The sequence below is a fragment of the Pezoporus wallicus genome, unplaced genomic scaffold, assembly GCF_028554395.1.
Source record: "Pezoporus wallicus isolate ANWC-B61680 ecotype Strahan unplaced genomic scaffold, APGP_CSIRO_Pwel_v1 contig_1851, whole genome shotgun sequence".
NCBI lineage: Eukaryota > Metazoa > Chordata > Aves > Psittaciformes > Psittacidae > Pezoporus > Pezoporus wallicus.
The window spans coordinates 922,969-936,323 of NW_026635653.1; the positions used below are offsets into that span (position 1 = coordinate 922,969).

At 36.2% G+C, this 13,355-nt stretch overlaps 1 protein-coding gene across 5 annotated transcripts in view; it reads right to left on the minus strand.

The window, feature by feature from the left end:
• Window positions 1–13,355, minus strand: part of MYO16 (myosin XVI) — a 388,271-nt gene that overhangs the window by 78,778 nt on the left and 296,138 nt on the right. For all 5 annotated transcript variants that reach the window (XM_057397231.1, XM_057397226.1, XM_057397227.1 and 2 more), the window contains 2 exons: window positions 4,904–4,979; window positions 3,068–3,237 (listed from right to left, as the gene is read on the minus strand). In XM_057397231.1, coding sequence (XP_057253214.1) covers window positions 3,068–3,237; window positions 4,904–4,979 — 246 coding nt within the window. The remainder of the gene's footprint in view (window positions 1–3,067; window positions 3,238–4,903; window positions 4,980–13,355) is intronic.

The following is a 13,355-nucleotide window of genomic DNA, read 5'->3' on the forward strand; positions in this document are numbered from 1 at the left end:
ACTGATTCTTCCAAAGGAAGTGAGGGGAAGGCAACAGGGCCAAAGTATGCACTAGGAAAAGATTACAGAAAAACAAGGGAGCAAGAGATTATATGAGCAAGAGAATTGTAAGAGTATCTATGAAGACACATTCTATCTTATTTGAAAAGGGGACAGAGTCACAGAGACTTGAGCTGGCATCCCCAAATTCCTATGACTCCTTATGCGCTCCAAAATTCTGGCCAACTATTAGATCTGTTCATGTCTATCGTAGGATGGATGAACTGTTCTCTTGAATCCTACTAGAAACAGAATGGTGAGTTGAAAGAGACAACCCACTGTTACCTGTGACAGCATGCTTAAAAATCAAGGAAAGGGTCATTTATGGAAAGGTAAACAACTAGATACATGACCATACACAGAGAAATATATATAATACACAACACAGAAGTAGATAAGACTGCAGATGACAAGCTGAAGGGGGGGGGGAATCACAACAAACTCCTATCTGATCACTGAAAGTGCCCCCTTCCCTGGATACAGTGGAGTCTACATGACTACCCAACCACAGCAACATGAATACGTTCCATATTGTGTTTCTCATTACCTATGGTATGAAAAAGGCAGGACTTAAGTAAAGCATTTGATACTGTCTCCCATGGCATTATGCCGGAGAAATAGGCTGTTCATGGCCTCGGTAGGTGTATTCTTTGCTGGGTTGGAAACTTAGGGGTGTTTAGTCTGGAGAAGAGAAGGCTCAGGGGGGACCTTACTGCTCCCTACAACTACCTGAAAGGAGGTTGTAGTGAGGTGGGGGTCAGTCTCTTCTGCCAAGTAACAATAAGCACTAGGACAAGAGGTAACAGCCTCAAGCTGTGCCAGGGGAGGTTTAGACGGGATATTAGGAAAAATTTCTTCACAGAGAAGGTGGTTAGGTATTGGAACAGTGGTGGAATCACCGTCCCTGGAAGTGTTCAAAACGTGTAGATGAGGCCTCGGTGCTACAGTTTAGTGGTAGTCTTGGCAGTCCTGGGGTAATGGTTGGACTTGATGATCTTAAAGGTTTTTTCCAACCTAGCTGATTCTATGATTCTATGTATGTTATGACTCAAATTTCAGATATAAAGGGAATGCCAGTCTCTGGTTGATAATTCTTGTCCTTATGTCTCTCTTTCTCCTCCTCCCCCTTTGTTTCCTTTTTTTTTTCTTTTCCATTTTCCTTATCGCCTATACCCTCAGGATAAACTCCAAGAAAAATGCAGTGGTTATGATTTTCCAATATATAGTCATTTGAATTCTAAGCTGATAAGAAAATGCCTCTTACATTGCATTTCCAATTACAATAACAACAAAACAACAAAACCAACATTATTCCAGCCTACCACAGTGGATTTTTCAGGCTATACCAGAATAGGGAAGAAATTACTTGGGACAGCACAGTTATAGATGCGGGCTTGATCCACGAAATAATTTAAGCACTTACCTAACTCCCAGCTCCTGCATCAGATGCCTCTTCCAAAATAAAAATGTCTCCTTTTTTGCCACAGGAACAGCTTAGATACTTAGAGTTCTGCTTCCCTCCTGCATGGCAACACAGCTCCTTGCCAGATCAGGCCAATTTAATATCTACAAATTACGTGGTGGTTTGTCTCACCTGCACAGCTCTCCTCAAAGCCTACCTTTGAGAAGCCAAGCCATCCTTGTCTCCGTGGAGAGACAAAGGATGAATTTCTTCCCACCTTCCATCTAATAACTAAACGTTTAGAGTATTCTCACTGAATCTGGAATTTCTGACTTAATTTATCATTCTTCCCAAAGGAATTTGAATATGTCTTCTCTCTCTCAAGAGAGTAACTCCAGGTTAAAAACTATTCTGGAGTGATTAAAAACCTCATAGTTTCAGAGATCCCAGCTGTGTGGTGTTTCCCCCTGGCTTTATTAGGCTTCTTAGATGTGGTTTTCATATTTCCTTCCATGTGTGGAGCCAGGACCTATTTCACAGCCTAAGGAAGCTTCCTCTAGGAAGCTCTTACTATAGTGGAAAGGCACCTTGTGATGCCTCAGCTGTTCACTAAATATAGCCTTAAACCAACATTATTCACTTCAACTTAAGTTTTTCCACTGAGATTACTGACAAGAACAGTAGACAGGAATTATGCTACTATCAACAGGGGGGCTATTCTATGGATGCACTTGCATAAAGCCTTCTACAATGACACATGAGCGCAGGCTCCTTAATCCCATGACAGAATCAATTTTATGCAGCTGTAAGCCAAAAATAGAGTTTGAAGATTCAAGAAGCCTGGTGAGGCAGCTGATGTACTATGAGAACTGCTTGCTTCTTTTCTAGAAGAAGAAGGAATTCCAAAGTTCTGTCAAGAACGGACTCAGCAAATTATGCTATTGCTCCTCAAGAGAGATAGTCCGTATGACGTGAACAACTAATTTCTTTATAGCCTCTCAGTTTTTTTTTTCTTTTAAGCTTTTTTGGGGGTGACTTAGCAGTAAAAGAGATGAGCTCAGAAATGGGGAGAGTTTGATTTGATTTTAAATTGACAGAAAAAGTACATGAAAGCGTCCATTTAAAATAACAATGTTCACAAAAATGTATGGAGTTGATCATACAAAATGACACAAAATATCTTTTGCAGAAATTGTCTCAAGTTAGCACAATTAACACATTGAGGTTTTATTTTTCTCTTCCTATGTCTTAATTTACTTAACTATTCATCATTAAGTCAGCAAAGGAGACGAAAGAAGTGTTGCTATATAGTCAAAAATCAGTAATATTGCATCCACTGCTGAATCCTGGAACCACAAAATCATGATTCAAATGAAGTCAGGCTTGAAGGGACCTCACTGTCTTGCCCAACCTTCAGCTCAGCGGGTCCAAGAAAGAGACTCTTGAACCAGCATTATTAGTGTTAGTAAATTATAACCTGTTAGTTCTCACTATTGCTTTAGTATTAAATTATTTTAATAGTGTAATGACTACAGAGAATGAAGCAGAGAACAAGGAGCTTTCAGAAATGTCAAAGTAACAGAAAAATCTTCAAGGAGCAAAGAGCAGAGAGAGCCATCTTCTTACCTTGCTGAGCTCAACATATTTCTTTGTTTCTCCACTTGCAGTTGTTACTGATGGTTTTAGCAAAGCTGTTTTACACCCTTTGACTTTAATGGAATGATACGGAGGAACAAGTGATCCAGTTTGTGTCAGCTTGGACTGGAACAACTGATTGATGACTACATTTTCACTGGCTGGGAAAAAAAAGAAGAAATTAATGCATGAAGATAAAATACAAGTTAGAAAATAATATATATTGTATTTAGAAGTAAAAAGACATATAGTAGGAGACAGAATTAAATAAGTGGACAAACTGATAAACTATTATGTCAGGTAAGTAAAGCCAATACTTGAAACAATTTCATCACAATCAGTGGACACAGTAAAGCTCCATACTTTAAAAATATGGATAAATATAATAAGTGGCATTAGGAAAAGCATTAAAATAATAGCCTTTGAATTAATACAAATAAAACCTATGTTAATAGTCTCTCCAGATTTATTTGGCAAACAGGTATGTTCCACATCCTTAGACATATATGCAAATTATTTTTTTTTAGCATATTTAAGTTTTGACCAATTATACTAAATTCAATGAAAATCAAAGCAAGCATGCACTTAAATTATATGCCTATACAATTTATAAAACTGACCCTAAAGGAAATAGGTTTTAATCCTAAATCACTTAAAAAAGAAGGAATGTAGCCCTGAGATGACCTACATGCTTGTAAATATTCTGCCTTCAGAATTTTCCCATTAATTATAATTGTTGTTTTATGACTTCTTCATTATGTATACATTCACTCACAGCATATCAAATATTTTATTTCCAATGCAATCCTTCTTTAGCCCCTTTTAACAGTTACATAGCTGATATGACAAGAAATAGCAATGAAAGTGTAAAAGGAGACTACATGAGACAATGGAAGAGAGCTCTCTCCTGTAGGACATCCCTGAAGTTGCCGTACTTTCTTACGTTATTTAGGAGATTATCATGTAAATTTCCAATAGCAAGAACCAGAATGTCTCTAAAACTATTATCAATAGGATTATATTCAATATAAGTTCTTCCATTTCTTCATGCTTTATGCAGTTTGCCTTTAAAATGCATTCATTATTTTACTAGGGAGTTTAACTAACCTCAAAGTAAAACCCAACACACTGTAACAGTGGGGCTGATTTGGAAGACAAATAAAACATAAGCATATAACATATTAAAGACTCTGCAGTGGTTGGAGGAAAAACAGATAACACCTCAAGATACACTGACATATCCCTGAGGACTGTTTTGTTTTTCTTCACAGAAAGGGTAAATGATAGGGGTTTTTAATAATCTAATTATGAATCATTAATTAACTGGAATGCATTATTGTTATTAGGCATAATTATATAACATGCACATGGGAAGGTATCTAATTTTGTATGTCAATGGACATTTGTATCTATTCACTGAAAAACATAATAACGCCCACAAGTTCCTGCTTTTAGAAAGGTACTCAAGCAGTGAAGCGTGTCCCACTGCAGCCTTTATGAAAGCCTAATTTCCTTTCCCTATATCTTGTTTCCTATACTGTTGTTTTAATTCATATCAACAATTTCTTAAGTCATACTCATCTGTCAGACTATACCTTTCTTGCTCTTCACATCACATCACATGATGAAGATGCTTTCTGTTCATTAATTCTAAAGTCTTTCTAAATCAGAGCATAAAGGTGAAGATCATCAAAAAGATGATGTGTTTTTTTTTTTACTGGAAGTAATATATATATAATTTTCTCTTAAAACTAAAATCAAAATTAAAGTTAAATCATAATATCTTGGTTTGTAACAACAACAGCAGCCACAAAACCATTTACTTACTTTTCATTACAAATACAAGATTTTGTGAAAGGGTATCTTTATTTTTTTCTATCGCACCAGCAATTTCATAAGTAACCTATAACAAAATATTGTGACATCATTAGTAATGACCAAAACATCTTTTTAAAATCTTACAGCAATAGAAATGAAGCTATATTTTTTCCACTCAACAGCTAAAGGTTAGCACCAGGTAGCGCCTGTTGTTTCTTCCTTAGTGCTAATAATACTAACCAGACACTGGTTGCTGAACATTTCGTCTCTGCAAGAATCCAGAAATTTCAACAGGCTGACTCTAAAACATTTCCACAATGAAAGACTTTGAATTAAAGTGTAGAATAGAGCAAAAGACAGTGACTTAAACATCACTTTTCCTGTAGGATCATCAGCAAATTTCTCCTTGTCAGTAGGAAACTGTCCACACTGACCGTGATAAAACACTCATGAAGCACTCTCAGTCCCACTTCATACCCCAAGTTCCAGCCATGGAGATCTTGGAGGCAAGTTCAGTCAATAGGTTATACACAAATCCCATTTACCTTTCTATCAACTGCACACAAAGGGATTTTGGATCACCTTAGTTGCCTGAGGTCACAATTTCAAGAACAGTTCGATTGTCACTCCATGTCATGTGACTGTAGATTAACACATGTAGTGAGCACCCTGAGAAGTGGAAAAAATTCAAATCTCTAGCTAGAGTTCCTGAGGGTACATATAAGATGAAGAAATTAAGAAACCCTGAGGGTAGTTTGTTTTTTTTTTACTTTTTATGAGGATGGAAGACAAACAACTAGATTGTTTACAGGCTTTAGATATAAGCAGCTCTGGGTTGCACATTAGTAGAAACCAAAGGGAATTTTTAAGTTAAAAAGGAAGAAAATTATAATTGTAGCACCTCCAGGATTAGGCATATGCTTAACGGGAACTTCTTAAAATACAGTTTGGTATTATTTACTTTGGTGCCATGTTTCTATCTAAAGCCCTTTTAAAGTTTTTTACAGATCTACATCTTAAGCCCCTTAGACATCAGGGAAATTTTTATCCTTGTACATTTAATAAAGCTGTAAATGAGTAATGAAGATAGTAATACTAATCAGTGCATTAATTTTGTTTTCCATTGGGTCATTTGACAATTATGTAATGCTATCTTACAAAAGTGGTTATATGACTTGGATGTGTATAATCTGTTACAGTTAGTAATTGCCAAATGATGTAATTACTATGACATCTGACATACAAAAGGCATAACAATAGAAATATGTTTTTGTCTATGACGGATGCAATGTTCTACAAATTTCTAACTGCACCTCCCAAGAACATACAACATAGTTAGCAAACTATCAGAATAATTTAAGTATAATATTAAGTGCTTTTAGTGTATTTAAAGTAAATGTTTTACCATAGTGGTCTATAAAAGATAATTAACACAACTTACTCCACAAATCCATAATGCCAGTTCCTAATTAAGTGTCTTTGACTAAATTAGAGGAAGAGAGCATTGGTGGGAAGAACAGGCAACTACTGCAGTGGGAGACACTATACTATGATTAAGTACTTAAACAGAAACAGGAAGAAGTTTCAGTACTGGTGCTGGTATAATACATCACCAGCTTCTAGAACTATATTCATAAGACATCTCTCATATCACATAAACACATAAAAGTTAGCAGGATTCCCTTTTATGAAGAAATTGCTAATTCTCTGACAGTTTTCCCACAGACTTGGTAAATTAATTCAATGCCTAAAGACATGAAAACTGACTCAATGAAATGGCACTCTAAGGTTTCATATTCACTGCCAGTCCCAGAAAAGAGAAAAAGAAAGAAGTCCTCTTCTAGCTGCCAGTTTTGTTAATTTAATCCTGCCCTCATCAGAGATGCCAACCTACATAGCACTTTGCCTAAAGCATATGTATTTCCCTCAGTTTTCTTGCACTGTTTTTTTAAAGGAAACCTGGCCAAAGTTCTGCACTGACTGGCACTCAAGCACAGTGGATAGTTATTCCTAGCAGAAGAAAACCAAATAAATATTACATGATTCAGACAGGAAATGTGCACTCACTTAGATCATGGTTCCAGTATAATAAATCATACTACTTATCTCACTTCTCTTTATTGCAGCTGTTTGCTCTATCTTGCTTAACATGATGAACTCTTTGGGGTAGACTATGTAAACCTAAGTGTCTGTGTTAACCAAACAAAGCAAGATCTCTAGGTATTATCTGACTATCTGAACTATTTTTATTAAAAAAGAAAAGTGTTAATTCCACACTGCCTTTTATTTCATCAAAACAGATTAAAACAAGAAAGTGACTGGATTTGCTTTCATCCTTGATTTAACTTCAGACAGGAAGAAACCTTAACCTAAGCACAGTGATAGTGGGACAGGATGAATGTTCACCTAGTCCTGGATATTTAGGGAAAAAATACTGAGGAATACTTCGATTCTGCCTCCCACCAGTTCCCCACTCAGCTTCCAGGGCTCTGCCCCTTGAGGCAGCTCTTGACCTGCAGGCTGTATCTCATCTTTGTGTTTAGTATCTCCTGATTGACATTTCCTCCTTGAGTGTCTATTTCCAGAAATCATTAACATTTTTGGCATGTAGAACAGTTTGTGGCAATGAGTTTCACTAGTTACTAGCTATGCAAATAAAAAAAAAACAAACAAACCAAACAAAAATACCCAAACCTTAATTTTGTTTGTTTTGAACCTCTTTTCTGGTCATTTAAGTTGGTATAGCTGGTTTTATTATCATGAGAACTAGCAGATACAAGTAAGAGTTAAAAAAACAACACCCAGAAAACAGGAGGCTCACACCTCAAATGTGCACAGAGCTATCTGGGAATTGCACATTCCTCTTCTTACATACTCTTGCCTCTTTACTTCATTAATTATACTCATGTTACTTCATTGTACATCTTCTCTTCTTAACTGAAATATCCTCTCATAACACCTGACTTTGGTAAGGGACTTGGTCAACAGGCCACGTTTACACATAATTTTCATCAATTCATCTAAATTCTCTTTTTTTTAAATAGTTTTTGTATCCTGTGAAAGGCCAAAAGCACCCATGGGTAGTGGCTGATCCAGCAGGAAACATTAAACAAGCCAGAAAAAAATGACACTTCGAGTGTTAATCTGGCTGTATTCAAAGTTGAAAGGGAAAATTTTACTACTGTAATCACAAAATGTAACTCAGAAATTCACAGTTTTTTATGTGTTGCTCAATTTAGTTAATAAGAAACTAATTAGTTCGTATAGTTAAAAGAGAAATTTTTGAGAACATATCCAAGGACAATTTCAGTGCACAGAGGGTCACTTGTAGTTGTTGATTTTCTGCCACTAAAAGTGAGTGATGTTATTTAAATGTTTGAATGTTATATGATGACTGGGCCTGTCACCCTCCAAAATCAAGCCTTGTTAAGCAATGAGTGAAGCAAATAATGTTATATAGTCTGTAAGGTCTTATTTTAACACAGTGATAGAAGTAGTAGCATCTCGAAACCAGCAAATACTTAGAAACAAACCAGGAGATGGAGGGAAGTGTTCTAATAATTTCTACTGGAAGTGAAAGTCCAAAATCAAGTCTACATAAAGAAAGAAAGAGAGAGAGAAAGGGAGATAAAGGACGACTATCTTGTCTGTGTGAAAAAGAAAATCTTTGTCAAGTAACCTTTATAAGCCCTGGTATAGCTTAGACTAGACTGATTTGATTGTTATGTCTGGGGATTCAGCCTGGGGAGAAAGTAGAGAAAATGAAAGCATCCTTATTGATTAATCCATCTTCTTTTGTCTTTTGATTTAGAGGTTCAGTTTCAGATTCTGCCTGGGATATATAAGGCATTTCAAAGAAGACTGCCTTTGTGAAGGTGAGCTGACAGCTGAGAGGTATTTTTGAAATGCACATAGCTGAGAAATGGAACAGACACTGATCTGCACTAAAAGGACATTATGTGCACGGGTTTATAGAGCAAAGAAGTTGGTCTTTAGGTCTGATTGGTTTATCACAGAACTATAAGTCAAAACAGTGGCAAGGCAAACGGTGACAAGTGGCTTATCTGATTTATAAATCCAAGTATAAAGTTAAACGCAGAAAGCTTAAATTATGACAGCCTATTATTCAGACTATATGAACAATGGGGCAAATAGCTCATTATCTTGAACACTGGTATGTTAAATATCACTATCAGGTAAAGGTGTATCTCTTGGCATTATGCTAAGACAATATATTTCTGATTTACTTAGTGATATGTTCATTCTTCCATAAAATTAAAAAAACCTCAAAATTTGGTTATGGAATGTTATTCTTCAAAAATCACTACTGGCATTTCAGAAATATAATTCAAGCGAAGCCCTTCATTTATGTTAGAGCCCACAATGCAATGTTAATTTTATCAACAGAAGTAGCTAGAAATTCAGTATTACACATTCTTAGTATAGTTTTAGCTGATGTTCAGATGCATTGATCAACTGCACCCATAAACCACTTTGCTTCCCCAAGGCAAGCCTGCAGTAAGGAATTGGCATGCCCCTCCTCTCATCATGCTGCCAGGCAGGCAGTCTCTGTGAGAAGCAGCTGAGAATACCCACATTCATATTTAGGCACCAGAAACAAAGCAATGCCCAGGATGAGCAGAATTTTTTCCAGATCAGACTGCCAGTGTTCAAGGAAATGTGCTAAACAACCTTCAGATAAAGCCTTCCACTATTTTTTTTTATTTTTTTTTTTTTTAAGTCACACAAAACCTAGATCATTCTTCTGCCTGAGCAGAACAGATAAGCTTTTTGTCTTACAGCACTCAGATACCAAGACATTAAATAGCTCTTAGAAGAGACTCATAATGTGTCAAGACATTGTAGGGTTCTGTTCAGCTGCCAAATTAAAACTGGGAGATAAAACACTTAATATAATAAAGTACTAATGTTCACAGTAGCCTTTGCTAAACGTGTTCATGTATGTTCATCAGCAGTATATCACATTGCTCATGCAAAAAAAGACAGATTTAGCGGTGTACAGGCGTAAAAGTAAAATTCAAGAAAAATGAAGTCTTTTTATTTCTTCCACAGGATCATTGTCACATTTGTGTAATGCAGTATTCTCTCTCAGCTTCCACTGAAAAGCTTACTGATTTCCACTGATTTCTTCTATGTGCAGGAGATGACTTGTGTATATTGTTTTCCTCTCTTATTCCACTTTCTTCATTCCAAACCCATAAGGAAAGTAAGAAAAAAATCACAGGTCTCTCAGAATAATATCATACATACAAATTTTCTTAAAAGTATTGCTTTTGTCAGAAAATCAACTAAGAATTCCGAATTCTTTGTTGTTTTGTTTTGGGTTTGTTTTTTTTCTTTACACACTGCTCTGACCCTCTTCTCATATCCCTTCTTCTTTTCACTTTGACCTCATGCTTTCTTTTTTTCATTTCTGACTCATTATCTCTTCTCTTTTTCTCTCAGAACTGCTTTTTCTGGAATGGTCTAAGGCTCATTAGGCTTGGATCAATAATATGGCATGTGTAGTCCTAGTTAAAAATAGTGACCATAAAATCTAAGGAGATGGGTGATACCTGACAATGCATGACTACAAGCGATCAAAAATACTTGATAGTGGAAAAAAAAAAAAAAAATTTCTGTGAGTATCCTGACACAAAATGTTAAGGTATGAACATGGTAGAAATCTTTAAAACTGCATGGACATGTCTGTATCAGCTGTAATTCTCTCAAAATATAAAGCTAAATATACCAGTTTTGCTCACAAAAGGTTGTCTGTCAATCTCAATTAAATATACAAAAGTACACCTTTTCAGGAAGGCAGTATTTTTAATAGCTGTGTTTTCTAGTATAACTGCACTTATGAGCTGCTAAAATAGCTACTGTAAGTTTCTGAGTAAAGATATGAACCCAGTTCTCCCTGGGCTTCGAACTACATACACAAACTACTGATGAGAAAGAGCCCAAATTACAAGGGTCCAGATGAGATTCATACCAGGGCCAACACAGAATATTACCTTTATTTTCCCCTCTAGATGACTCAGAGTAGCAGCTGTTTCATACTGTGAACTACACTGCACTTACACCTTTTGTTACCTATCAGGATGTCTGCCTTCAACTTCTAACACAGAGCCTGCATTCAGTGTGATTTCTTTCACAAACATCAGCCTAGATGCACCACCCGAATATAAATGGTTAAGCCTAGAAGTGAAAAATTCCATGTTCAATTACTTGTCTCATTTCACCAGTAATTCTTTTTCTACCCTCTGGATCTTATTCATCTTTCAGTTATACTCATGTAAATAATGAGAAGCTTTAACCAAGTTAAAGGAGTTACAATCAGTGAAAAATCATGGTAAGTGAGAATAAAATCAAGCCCCCTTGTTTTAAATTTGGTGATATCTGAAGTGATGACACAGAGGAAGATTGCTTTATACTTCATTTACTTTATACTAATTTAATAGATATCAGACTACAAAAATGTCTCTCAAAACCTGAACTATACTGTTACTTTATCTATGAAATTCTTATTTTTGAGTGCAAATGAAACCTGATATATTTTAGAACCTGATCCTTTCACAATTTTCATGGAGCACTAATGACTTTTATAAAAAGCTACTAAATGTAGTAACAGCACAGTCTAAAGAATGGCATCAGCAGTTTTAAAATCCTAGAGTTTCATATTCAGCTTAACTATTTCTGAAGACATACTAGTCTCAGAACAAACTCAATTTGTGTCATTATTTAGTACAGTAATGCTATAATCAGATTTTATGTAAATACACATCATAAATCACTGGAAATTTCAATTTGATTTCTAGGTAACAGTTGCATGAGATATCAAAACTGCAAGTTTCTTATAAGGATTTTGCTCAATCACTGTTAAAGTAAGGAGAATTAAGCACTTGCATAGGAACTTTTCTGTTTTGGCAGGGTCGAGCATTTTACTGTCATAAGGATGCAAAGAACAACCTGACTGTCTGGAATAGCTCCTTGGCCAATGTAAATCAAAGGAGCTCCACTGACTTCAAAAGAATGTGTGAATTTACATTACTTGGAGAGATGTTCATACTTTTAGATTAAATGTCATTACTATTATTAGGAAAAGGTCAAACCAAGTGTCTGTTATAAAAAAAAATATTCTAAACAACCACACAAGGCTAAAACACACGTTAATGAGAAGCGTACTCCTTACTATTCACAGTTTAGCTTCAGTACTAGGCACCTGAAACTTTGATCTTAATAATTCCTACTGAAGTCCTTCTTCAGAGAACAACATTTTTTTTTTTTCCTTTTTGAGGAAATGTGCTTATTCTTCTGGTTGTGATTTGGAAAACTGACATGGAAACAGCTGCCTTGCTACTTTTTTTGGTGCGTGGAACCTTTTAAAGCTATTGTTATAAATTTGTATAATCACAACAGAACAGAATAGAATATGAATACTTATTTATCTAAGAAGTATAAAACAGGTTTATAAATGGAATTAAACATCAGTCCACACGGACATGTGGAAAAGAGTCCACAGTCAGTTCTTAGCTCTATTTCTTTAAGTGCTAAGTTTTACAAAATCTTCATTGTATGATTATGTACCCACTTTGTGCCTGCATTCCTACTGAAAAGTCCCAATAGTGGAGGCATTCAAACCACTTAACTCAGGCAAACAATTTGAATCTAAGAGAAGGCCTTATGATGAAAGAAGAGCCTCCAGGGAGTTATTCAGAGTATTTAGGTTAGGAATTTAGGCACTACCCAAATAGTCTTAATCCTTTCCATAATGACCACATTTCTATCATTGGGCAGGAACAAATCTGCCTGCATCAGAAGACTACTCAACATTTCCATCGACTTAATTTCCAAATGAGGAGGCACAAGATAGCTCTTTCTCCATTTATATTGCTGTAAAGGACACCAGTCTGGTTAAAGAAGCCTAAGAGTGCACATTCCAACCTTTCATCTGTTCTGGAGAGCTCAGCACATATAACGTTATCTTGAGATATGACAGACCTGGCAAGTCTTATTTTGGTGACTTGGAGACAAGTTTTGAACATACCTCATAGGAGTACCCGCTACCAATAGTCAACTGACTGGGTGTTCAACAGTGTAAATCTGTTCCACCTAAAATATTCATCATAGGAGAAAGCGTGTCATCTAGTATCTTTAGCAGCATAGATTAGGGTTATTTTTCTGGTGTTCTTACCCTAGTGTCCTGGGTTCAGCAGTAGCAGTCATTTTTTCTCCTCCTTGGTAGCTGGTGCAGTGCAGTGTTTTGACTTTCGGCTCAGGAAAAGAGCTGATAACAAGGATGTTTTGGTTTGGCCAAGGACTTTGTGAGCCTCACGCTCTGCCAGGGAGGAGGGGAAGCCAGGAGGAAGCAAAGACAGGACACCTGACCCAAGCTAGCCAAAGAGGTATTCCATAACACAGCACGTCATGCCCAGGATGTAACTGGGAGTTAGCCAGA